The following is a 12,500-nucleotide window of genomic DNA, read 5'->3' as shown; positions in this document are numbered from 1 at the left end:
GTTTTTCAGACTGTCTTTAGCCCTATTCGCACGGGATTAGTATTATTTGAAGTTTATATGAAGTTTCAGAGGTATAAATATTTTAGTATTTTGAAGCCTGTGATTTTACTCTAATTTACAGACTTATCTCCCGGATATGATGTCAATAGGCTATTGCTTGGAAATGTCTTGTTATTATAGGTCGAGCTGTATGATCATAAACAGAATAATGTTCTTTACCGCATGCTGATATACATGTCAATCATCTCCATCTAATCACTCTTTTTGTTTTCACTCTTCTGATGATTTTCAGCCTTATCTTTCTGCCAATTGTATAGTTGTGATGTAGTTATAGAGATATGACCTAGCACATCAAATTACTATCAAAACACTCCAAGTTCTTCGCAAAAGATGGATAAAAAGGCGCACAGGAAACAAAAACCTTGGAAAAATGATATACGGCCTCGCCAAATCACAGAGATGCCGATTCGCACGGGACTAATGTTATCACCGGACCTCGGCGTTCAGCGAAATATGGCAGGTCATTTGAGGGGGAATTTTTACTTTACGAATTACAGACATGGCCGATTCGCACGGGATTAAGATCACAGACAAATGATCACTAGAAATTACTAGAGGCAGAGACAATTTATATAGAGACATGCCACCTCCTCCATCCTCAATACAACTATATAGGTAAAACCTGTAACGTCAAAGATGGCGGTTGTATGCACATGTCCCGCCCCTCCCGCTGGAAAGCCAATCGTCTGCTTTTAGCAGTCAAGCCGGGAAACATTTAAGCCTATCGTCTGGTTCCACTGACGCATAGTTGAGGTTTGCGACAGCGTAAAATACGTTACTGTGTGAAAAGGCGGCAGATTTGATATGCAGTGACAGTGTGCGTTGTGTAAATATTAGACATCCCAAGTCTCCCGCATATTGATAGCGGCTCCCTGATGCCCGCAAATTAGTTAAAATCTCCCGGAATCTAGAGCGAACGAGCAAGAGCGCGCACATACTGTGCTTCAAACTGTGCAGCGCGCGCGGCAGAGAGGGAGAGAACAACCTGTGTATAACCTGTGGGGGAAAAGGCGTTTTAAACCTTATTTTGGGGCAAAGTCATCAAATTATTTCAGGGATTTTTATCATATTTTACTTCTGTTTCTATACATGCATTTTTTATGTCCCGGTGACCAGTGAAAGTGCAGTTCTGACTCTCTGCCCATTCATTTAGACAGGAGCCTGGTCTTGTTAGTCCGAAATAGCTGCCCGGAGGCGTCGCCAAGATGGCGGCCGAGTGGCATGACTTGCCTAAAAGGACTTTGCTAGAGGTCACCAGGTAATACTTATCCCGTGCGAATAGGGTTTTTGGTTCACTGCAGTTTTAAGGAGAAAATACTCAGCAATGCTGTCGACTTATGAATTTACACATGGTTTGTCTTAAAGCACATTAAAAACACCACATAGACATATAAACAACATTAAAAGCTGGATTTTCACCACACTTTAACATTTCAACCCTCCTAATGTGTGTTTGTGCTCTTTGCTTTGATATTTTGCATCTAATGCAATAACATTCATGCATTTTAAAAACTTTCTCACGTATAAATGTTACAGTAACAGGTAACGGTGAAGATGTAATCACTAATCTCTGGAAATGTTTCTCATAATGAGTCTTTTCGTGCATCTGGCTTTTTATCCGATCACATGGAGGACACGTGCGCTCCTGTCCCTGGAATGAGTTTCAGGAACAGAACTCTGAATAATGGATGAAACTCACTGGCTGATGCCTTCAAAGGACGCTTCACGACAGGTGCTGCCGCTATCAGTGTTCACTCCCCGCTACACACACACACACACACACACACACACACACACACACACACACACACACACACACACAGAGAGAGAGAGACAGAGACAGAGACATTAAACCTGCTCATTATCTCTATCCAGAGTCATAGAACAGAAGTAAAATCATAATATATTGATAATGTAAATATATTAATAATACTATTATAATATATAATTGTTATTATTCTATTAATAATTTAATTATATTATAATTTAATAATAATAATAATAATAATAATTAAAATATAATTTAATACAATTATAATTTATGATATAAAATTTTTAATAAAATAATAAAAAACAATTAAAATATAAAAAAATATGTTTTTTACATATACTATGTAAAATATATTAGTGCTGTCAAATCGATTAATCACATCCAATTTGAAAGTTTGTGTATATGTATATATATATATATATATATATATATATATATATATTTTTTTTTTGAGTGACTCTTTTGAATGAATGATTCAATGACAAGTACATTTTTAACAGTCACTTGTCGCCACCTACTGGTGTAACGATGTAATTGATACAATTGTTATTTGAAGTGCAGTGCTATTTTCAAAAGGAGGTTTACTTTTTTTTTTTTATCGCTTCCGTAGACATCAGTGCTTATATCCGTATTCATATCCATATTGTATTTGGCAGTGCCAATACAAATCTAAATGTGCCGGTAGAATATACACAGGTGAATCGTAGTTTTTTAGGAATGAGATCACAAGAATTGAGATTGCGATATTTTAACAATGAATCATGCAGCTCTGATATACATACATACACATATACATTTACAAACTTTTAATGTTAGATGCGATTAATCACGATTAATCAATTTGACAGGATTAATATATATATATATATATATATATATATATATATATATGTGTGTGTATTACTCCAATTAACAATAAAAGACATGGTTACCATCCTATAAAACTTCTCGTGAAATAAAGAAGAAAGAATTTACCAGTGTAAGGAGGACACTTGGCTTCATTTTGCTCAGCACATCAGCAATCTGTGAAGAAAAGCTTTCATTAGAGTGGATAATTCAAGCGAAACATCATTCGCCTCTAAGAATATCAGTGAAAAGCCACTGACAGGTACACTAATGCACAAAAGCCATATAGCCTTTGAGGTGAGCTGTCCTTATGAGAGAAGAACCAGCGGTGGTGGCAGACATCTGACAGACACCTTAAATGTCAACCAATGAAAGAATGAATCATCAATAATCTTCAGCCAGCTCTACTCTGTGAACAAAAAGAGCAAAGGATTCTGGGAAAGAACACCTGAGCTGTCTTATGTGCTCCAGGGAGTGGATGAGAAGCATTTTAAACCCAAACACAGACTATATTACCTCAGGGCAGAATCCACATTTCTGCCTGAAAGCTCTACAGAAATCCATACTGTCGACACCAGCACTGAATATTAAAGGGATATTTCATAAAAAAAATATAAAAAGCTGTTATGGACCACAAAACATTATTAAACATCTCGTTTTTTTCATGCAAAAAAGCAATTATTTAAAAAAAGTCCAGGCTCTATTATCTTATTGTAATACAGCTGTCAGGAAAGCAGATTGACCAATGACAACAGTTGACTAAATGAAGCTTTCAGCATCTCTCTCCGTCCTGAACGAGTGAACCCAGCGAGAACATGAGATTAACGCCACGCACGGGGAGGGGGGGGGGGGGGGGTATACTTAACGTTCCTTATCCGACAAATCACGAACATGCCACGTCTAGAGAACATGAGCTGAGGGACAGATCGGGAGTCAAAACTAGATATCGCCATATTCGATGTGTGCTTATGACAGCGTCAAATACACATTGTATATAACATAATTTAAAAACGAATTAGATATTAAACGCTGGTAAAATGGCTTTCGATAAAACGAGAAAACAAATAAAAAGGCTGTTGTCTTCCCTTCTGCCAAATATGTAGGAGAACTTCAACACCCATAATGCACTAGGCGTATAGCCGTACAAACAAGTCCAAGTCTACTATGAATACGCTTGACCAGCTGCGTCAATAATCGCATACTTGCCTACTATATAGTAGTTGAAAAACAGTATGTGACAAAAAAACGCATGTCCGAATTCACAGTACTCATAAAAGAGTAGGCCAAATGTAGGCAAGAGTCTGAAATGTTACTATCCCATAAAGCCATGGGAGAGGATTTGTGAAGCACTGGTAGGTCACATGATCATGACAGCATGGTGAATGATGAACGTCCATTCATACTATATACTAAATAAGTACCTACTCCCTTAAAACTTACTTTTTTAGGGTAGCTTTTATGTGATTACTTTGTTTGTTATTATATTGGCTTTTTATATTTTTTATTGCTTGTTTAGTTTTTACTGCCTGGACTGTTATGTGTATCTTTTAAATTCATTATTGTTATGTAAAGTGCTTTGAGATGCTACTTTTAAAGGCACTATATAAAATAAAAATTATTATTATATTACTCAAGAGAGAATATGATTTCGGACACAGCCACAGTCTTGCTTTAGTAGGAAATACTTCTTGGCAAACTTTTAATCGTAATGGTGTTGACTTGTATTGTTCCCAGTGAAGGACCCAGTGAAGGACCCAGTGAAGGACCCAGTGAAGGATCCAGTTAAGGACCCAGTGAAGGACCCAGTGAAGGACCCAGTGAACGATCCAGTGAAGGACCCAGTGAAGGACCCAGAGAAGGACCCAGTGAAGGACCCAGTGAAGGATCCAGTGAAGGACCCAGTGAAGGACCCAGAGAAGGACCCAGTGAAGGACCCAGTGAAGGATCCAGTGAAGGACCCAGTGAAGGACCCAGAGAAGGACCCAGTGAAGGACCCAGTGAAGGACCCAGTGAAGGACCCAGTGAAGGATCCAGTGAAGGACCCAGTGAACGATCCAGTGAAGGACCCAGTGAAGGACCCAGTGAAGGATCCAGTGAAGGATCCAGTGAAGGACCCAGTGAAGGACCCAGAGAAGGACCCAGTGAAGGACCCAGTGAAGGACCCAGTGAAGGATCCGGTGAAGGATCCGGTGAAGGACCCAGTGAAGGATCCGGTGAAGGACCCAGTGAAGGATCCAGTGAAGGACCCAGTGAAGGACCCGGTGAAGGACCCAGTGAAGGATCCAGTGAAGGACCCAGTGAAGGACCCAGTGAAGGACCCAGTGAAGGACCCAGTGAAGGACCCAGTGAAGGACCCAGTGAAGGATCCAGTGAAGGATCCAGTGAAGGACCCAGTGAAGGACCCAGTGAAGGATCCAGTGAAGGACCCAGTGAAGGACCCAGTGAAGGACCCAGAGAAGGATCCAGTGAAGGACCCAGTGAAGGACCCAGTGAAGGACCCGGTGAAGGAACCGGTGAAGGATCCGGTGAAGGATCCGGTGAAGGATCCGGTGAAGGATCCGGTGAAGGACCCGTTGAAGGATCCGGTGAAGGATCCGGTGAAGGACCCGTTGAAGGATCCGGTGAAGGATCCAGTGAAGGACCCAGTGAAGGATCCAGTGAAGGACCCAGTGAAGGATCCAGTGAAGGATCCAGTGAAGGACCCAGTGAAGGACCCAGTGAACGATCCAGTGAAGGACCCAGTGAACGATCCAGTGAAGGACCCAGTGAAGGATCCAGTGAAGGATCCAGTGAAGGACCCAGTGAAGGATCCAGTGAACGACCCAGTGAAGGATCCAGTGAAGGATCCAGTGAAGGACCCAGTGAAGGACCCAGTGAACGACCCAGTGAAGGACCCAGTGAACGATCCAGTGAAGGACCCAGTGAACGATCCAGTGAAGGACCCAGTGAACGATCCAGTGAAGGATCCGGTGAAGGATCCAGTGAAGGACCCAGTGAAGGATCCAGTGAAGGACCCAGTGAAGGATCCAGTGAAGGATCCAGTGAAGGACCCAGTGAAGGACCCAGTGAACGACCCAGTGAAGGACCCAGTGAACGATCCAGTGAAGGACCCAGTGAACGATCCAGTGAAGGACCCAGTGAACGATCCAGTGAAGGATCCAGTGAAGGCAGTGGATAAAAGACAGCAAATAATCATAAATATAGAGAGAACGCCGGTGTGGAAAATCTGAAAAAATTTTGTAGTGTTTGTAGTTCGGGTTGGGTATCGTTTGATTTTTAACAATTCTGGTTTCGTTTATCGATTCTGATTCTTATCGATGCATAATTTGGATTCCAATAACTTAAAGAAAAAACCTTAGATATCATTTACATTTAGTCTTATTGCAAAACATTTAATTGTAGCTGAATATCATGAACACAAATCAACAGGCTGAAGAACACTTACACAAGGAGCGTTTGCCTGTGGTTTAAAAATACTTTAGAAAAACAACTATCCTAACTAATCTACATTTCAAGCATTATTAAGGAAAAGTAAACATTATAACAAATTAGCAATTAGATACAACTGAACAAAGATACGATTGAAATAAACAGTGTTTTAAGATTGTCAGGTATTCAGGCACAGACACTGTAATCAAATGTAAAATAACACTGCACTTTATAAATAAAATGTACATTACAAATATAGTTACAAAAGTTATTCAGTCAAAACTAACAATGAACAATACCTCTACAGCATTTATTACTCTTATTTAATGTTCATCTTAATATTTGCTAATACTGTACATTTTTAAGATAAAAAGTTGCATCTGTTAATATTAGTTAATGAACTGTGAACTAACATGAACATTAAGGTTAATAAATGCTGTAAAATATACAGCATTAACTAATGTTAACAAATTAGAGAGTTACCCAAACTTTACTGACCAACGGCCTAATAATTGATTTTCTCACTGAAACCCTCGAACCTGTAGAATAAATGTAGACGCCGAGCAGAAGCTGTTCATCATCTTAACGTTTCAGAGGTATAAATATTTTAGTATTTTGTAAGCAGGCGAGGTTTGACTTATGAGTCTGAAAGAAAGTCAGAGGTTTGCAAATTTAAAAGGTGGAACATTTACAGGAACACTTTTATGGTTAGGATTAATGCATTAGATAGATAAAATGAAATAATAATGAACAATGTACATTTTACAGCACTTATTAATCTTTGTTAATCTGAGTTAATAAAAACAATGGGTTATGGTAGTTCAGACTGAATGACTAATGCACAACTTTTGATTTGAAATCATTTGCATTGTTGCATCTCCAACTTAAAAAACAAAACAAAGCGACACCTGAAGGATTGTTTCCCTCATGCTTGAAACAATTCAGCATTTAAAAGGTAGTTCAGGCGTAACTAAACTGATATTTCATGACGCGTAGTGATGTTACCAGATTAACTACTAATGTGTTGCTTGGCTGTGGGTGAGACTGACCTGATGTGGTAAAGTACCGTGGTAAAGTGTGACCACAATATCACATAGTCTGACATCAGTGTAAAAACAGTCAAACTACGAGGCCTGTTATAAAACAGATTCATCGCTACACTAAGAAATAATGTAAAGCAGCTGCAGTTGTGCACATACATCAACTATAGCAAACGCGTGATTTAAATGAGATGATCGTACAGTTAGAATTAAAATTGCTTTAATAATAAAAAATGGTAACAATTTACAATAAGGTCCCATTAGTTAGTGTAAGTAAATGCATTAACTGATATTAACTAACAATGAGCAATACATCTGTTGCTTTTAGGGATGCACAAATATGAAGTTTTTGTCCGATCCCGATAATTCTTTATAAATGAAAGCCAAAAACCGATATATCGACCGATACATTTAAATCCAAAACTGTATTTCATTTTTGAGAGCCTGATTACAAAACAAAAGTCTCACCATTAAAAGCCATGTCCGAAGCACACAATTATAATGTTCACAATATAATTTTATATAGCCTTTTTGACAGACTTCTTGCACTTTACTGTTTTTTCCTTTTTTGAAATTATTCCAATCATATTTCAAGCAATTCGAAACCATCATGTTGAACAGTGCGCATCTGAAGTGTTTAAGCAGAAGGAAATAATCCATTATTTATCAGCCAAATTTTCTTATCAGGCCGAAAACGATAACTTTAAAAATCAACATATATCGTCCAATATCGATATGGTAGCTGATATATCGTGCATCACTAGTTACATCATTCATTAATCAGCTAAATGTTTATGGTTAGTTCATGTCAGCTCAGGTCCATTAAATAATATTAACAGATGCATCTTTGGATTTTAATAAGGTACTAGTATAAGCTTGAAACATTAACAAGGTTTAATCAATTATTTTTAAGTATTTTTAAAGTTAACAAATGAAGCCGATATACTGAAAAAAATATATACTTAGTCTTATATATAACCAATAAAATCTTGCACTCGGTCTTAAATGGATCAAAAGAATTGTGATCATTTTCTTAATTAAACAACACATCCCGAACAGAAGGCAAAGGGCTGAAATATTACATTATTAAAGTTCTGAAAAATAAATAAATAAAACAAGACAACACCAAAACTGAGACTTTTTAATCAACTTCTTAATCAGAGATATTGTTGAGACGGCAGATTATTGAAGACAGATGGCGAAGGGAAAAAAAGTGACATGCAAGATAAATGGCCAACTTTTAAAACATTTTAACAAAGATCCAAGTTTAATTGAGCCCGGCAGCCGTGTCAAACACCCTTCATTATTCTAATATTATGAGTGATCAAGATTAATGGTTTTAAAGTGTCACAAAAAAATCAATGTAAACAAAATCAATATTGTTTTCATTTGACATTCTCGCCTCCTGAGCTGAATAGCAACATCTCAATGTAAGTGGAAAATTACTGTCATTAAAAGCAATCACTGCGTGCATGATTGAATATTATGGAGTCAAGCAGCTGTGAGTGCGACGGGATCAGATCAGGACAAGCGCCGGAGAACCGAACGTGATCCCAAACTCATGATGGAACTGACAAAAAAAGAAATTATCGGAAAAAAATACGCATTTTTACACCATTAGCGTCACTAAACAGAACTGCAAAAATGACTGAAATCTCCAATCTGCCATTGGATGGACAAAAAGATGCACAAAAAACAGTGGAAATATGGAAATGGACATATGAATGACAGCTGTATAAATGCAGACCCCGTGCAGCAGCAGCTGTACATCATCTTTACGTTTCTGCGGTATACATATTTGATTATTTTGTAAGCAGGCTAGGTTTGACTTATGGCTCTGAATTACTTATTTATCATTTAACGCCACAACCACATCAAATGCTTTATTCATGGCAAACTCAAGAGTAATAAAATAAAAAAATAATCACATTACACTACAAAAAAGTGTTTGTCTTGTTTTACAGTACAAACATCAAAACATTCTTAAATCAAGATTAATTTACTGGAGAAGCAACATTACAGAAGATGTGAAGACTTTTCAGAAAAAAATATAAAAATGAAGCGAATTTGGGCTTAAAACAAGAACAAATATCTTCCAATGGGGTCAAAAATCAAATTAATTCAAAGGGAAAACAAGAATATTTTTCTTACCACTTTGGCAGATACTTGTTCCTTGTATTAAGCAAAAACTCACTTTTTGATTAAAATTTTTCACATAACAAGATTTTATTTCACTTCTCCAGTAAATGTATCTTGTGTTAAGAATGTTTAGATATTTGTACGGGAAAATAGGACAGAAATACTGAGGAAAAACATATTATTTTTTGCATTATATTATAATTGTATATATAACTTAACAATAATATCCCTACAAACAAATATATATGTATATATATATAGACAAAAGTACCAACAATAATATTAACAATAACAGTTGTATTAATCTTTCAATTTGATAAAAGTAATTCTAACATTTCCACAGGATAAACTTTATCCTGTAAATATTATATGTTTATTAGTGTACTTCCTGAATAAAAACGTTTCCTAATATAATTTAAAGCAGGACATGCAATAAAAAATGCTGCTTTACAGTCTAAGAAGAATAAAAACAGCAAAAATCAGAAATACGTACAGTCTGGTCATTTCTGTTTTCAAGATGAAAACAATTGCAAGGCATTTCATTTAGAAGTAGACTTAATTCTAATGAATCTGATAGTAAGTCCTACAGGTTGGTAAATAAAAAGGTGAAAGTTAGCAATATATTTGTACAGTATTTTACATTTATTATTATTAAAACTGCATAACTAACATTAAAACATACAGCCTTTAATTTTAAAAATGGAATTGCACAAATAATGTCAGGATTCTTGAAATCTCCAATATGCCAACAAAAATGCTCAAAATGAAATATTGGTTTTTGCATATTAAACTGATGTTTGCTTTAGCAACAATCAAACCATGGCAAGCATCGTATGATTAAGTTTGCATAAACTCAACAAATGCAAAGACATTTACAGTCCGAGGACTCTCAAAGTCATGCTTGTGTGTGTTATCTATCAGCTGAGGGCAACGAAGACGAGGACGTTTTTGAATGTCACAGACCCTCAGCGTGTGTTGAATCCCGATGCGGCCCGTCTCAGGCTCTGTTAGCGCTCGGGATTAAACATGGGGTGTTTGTGGGTGTTGTATTTGCCTTGGAGATTTCATTTGTTTTGTAAGATTGCAGATATCTCCGTGTGTTTTCTGCTCGCAGCGTCTCTGTTTGCCTTCTCAAATGATGTGTTTAAGCAGCGCTGAGAGGAACCTCAGGAGAAGGTCATTAACGCTCAGGCACACAGAGAACAGAAGAGTTGAGGAGAACTGAGATGCACTTGTGCATTCGAATGAAAAAGAGAGCACAGAAAACTCAAAAAACAGTGTCATCAATACCACCACTATATATATATACATCAACCAGGTCAATATTTGGCCATTTCAATATCATTGCATTGGCTGGTAACCAGTATCGACAGTGCACTTTTTCCGTTCCATAAGGATGGATAACTTGCTTTCTAAATATTTTGCGATCATACATCAGAGAAAAACTCATTAAAGTGCCCCTATAATACCAATTTAAAGGTCTCCTACAATCGATTTACAGTCATCCTAGGTGAAAAAGCACGAATTTTCTCATATATATGCAGCATCAGCTCTTTTCTCTCAGTGTCTGAAACGCTTCGATCAAGGATTCAGTCTCTCTATGCTCCGCCTCTCTGAGAGCTGCTCTGCTGTGATTGGTCAGAAAGCAAACGCTCATTATCATATCTGAATCTCAGCTCTTGATACGAACAGTAACGATGGTGTGGGTTTTACCGTATCAATCTCATCAAAGTGGATTTGCTTTGTCAGCAGAAAACAGCGTCTTCGACACGAACAACACGAACCAAACTCTTCCAGTCTCAGATACACTACAGTGTTTGAGGGCGGAGCTAAGAGACGCTGTACAGCCAATCAACACCACAGACTGGCATTATGCTAATTAGTTACAAACCTTAATAGACTGAGCAGGAAGTGAGACTGAAATACTGACAAATCATTCCAAGCTGTTCAGAATCACTTATTTTCTTTTAGGAGACAAAAACTCCATTTAACTTTGATCTTTGAAACTTTTACATTCACAAACAACTATTCATGATGCAACGGCCAAAGATGGCCATCTAACATCAACATGAAGAACCCCAAAAGGAACATAAGAAATAGACTATAATCATTAAATTATCTTTTATTCCATTTGAACCTGAAAAACAAGCAGCAATTACAGTGTCAACTACGCTCTGATATTCTGACCTCAGCACAATCCTTCACAATTACATTTCAAAATGACCCTCATTTAGACAAAACCAAGGACAGAATGAGTGGGTCCTTTTCTCATCTTCATCGTTTTATACAGTACATTTCATTCTGAAAACCTGTCAACCCAGACAGGATGAGCATCACCGGACCAGCATGCATTGCAGCCCTGGTCTAATTTAATCTGTACCCAAGAGAACCATTTTAACTAGTGCAGTTTGAAGTGGTCACTGGATGAAGAATACATTTGAACTTCAATATAAAGTGCAATATTTGCCGTCCATCAACTTTTAACTGAGCTGAATGCAATGCACTGAAGCACTGCCTTAGAAATTGCCCAAAATTAGGCTTCTTATAATAATTTGAACTGATAAAAAATACATCCCCTGAATGCAATGTATGTCACTTTGAATAAAAGCATCTGTCAAATGCATACATATGAGTGTAATTTTTTCGCCTTTTGGAAAGGACTTCAAATGCTGTCTAGGAAGCTCACTTGATTTTGGAAGCAGAGCTCTTGATAAGCAAACAGAAATAGAAAAAAAAAAACATAGCGAATTATTCATATTGCAAGCATGACTGCTTTCTACATGTGGAGAACTGACCCATGGCCGGAGGCGCCGATATCCCAGCTAACAACTTACAAGTGCACTTAAACTGCTGCATCTTAACATGCCGCGTGTGTTTGGGAAGGAAATGATTACGGTATCGGAGTCTGCAGGGATCTACATTGCAATTTGCTCTTATTTAATTTATTCTGATGATCTTCTTGCTGCTTTTAGGATTTTAAAATGTGAATTTCCTATAAAAGGTTTCATTAGTGCAAATTGAAGCACACTGACTGACACCACACAGCTCTCGCTCTCTCTAAGACATAAACTCTATTGATATACATCAACCAGGCTGATTAATCTGACAATGTTTGGCCACTTCAATATTATTGCGTTGGCCAGTATCCATTCAGACAGAAGTATGGACAGTGCATTTGTTCTGTTAACAGAGTTTCAGTTAACCAGGATGGACAG

General features: G+C 37.5%; 1 protein-coding gene across 1 annotated transcript in view; it reads right to left on the bottom strand.

Annotated features, from left to right (window-relative positions):
- Window positions 1–12,500, bottom strand: part of pepd (peptidase D) — an 84,956-nt gene that overhangs the window by 58,542 nt on the left and 13,914 nt on the right. Inside the window, exons 5-6 of the mRNA XM_077194679.1 lie at window positions 2,807–2,854; window positions 1,760–1,821 (exon numbers count right to left, since the gene is read on the bottom strand). Coding sequence (XP_077050794.1) covers window positions 1,760–1,821; window positions 2,807–2,854 — 110 coding nt within the window. The remainder of the gene's footprint in view (window positions 1–1,759; window positions 1,822–2,806; window positions 2,855–12,500) is intronic.

This window comes from Siphateles boraxobius, unplaced genomic scaffold (genome assembly GCF_051911475.1).
Source record: "Siphateles boraxobius isolate OS27281-9 unplaced genomic scaffold, OSU_SipBor_1 32, whole genome shotgun sequence".
NCBI lineage: Eukaryota > Metazoa > Chordata > Actinopteri > Cypriniformes > Leuciscidae > Siphateles > Siphateles boraxobius.
This window is presented reverse-complemented; position numbering and strand designations above follow the sequence as displayed.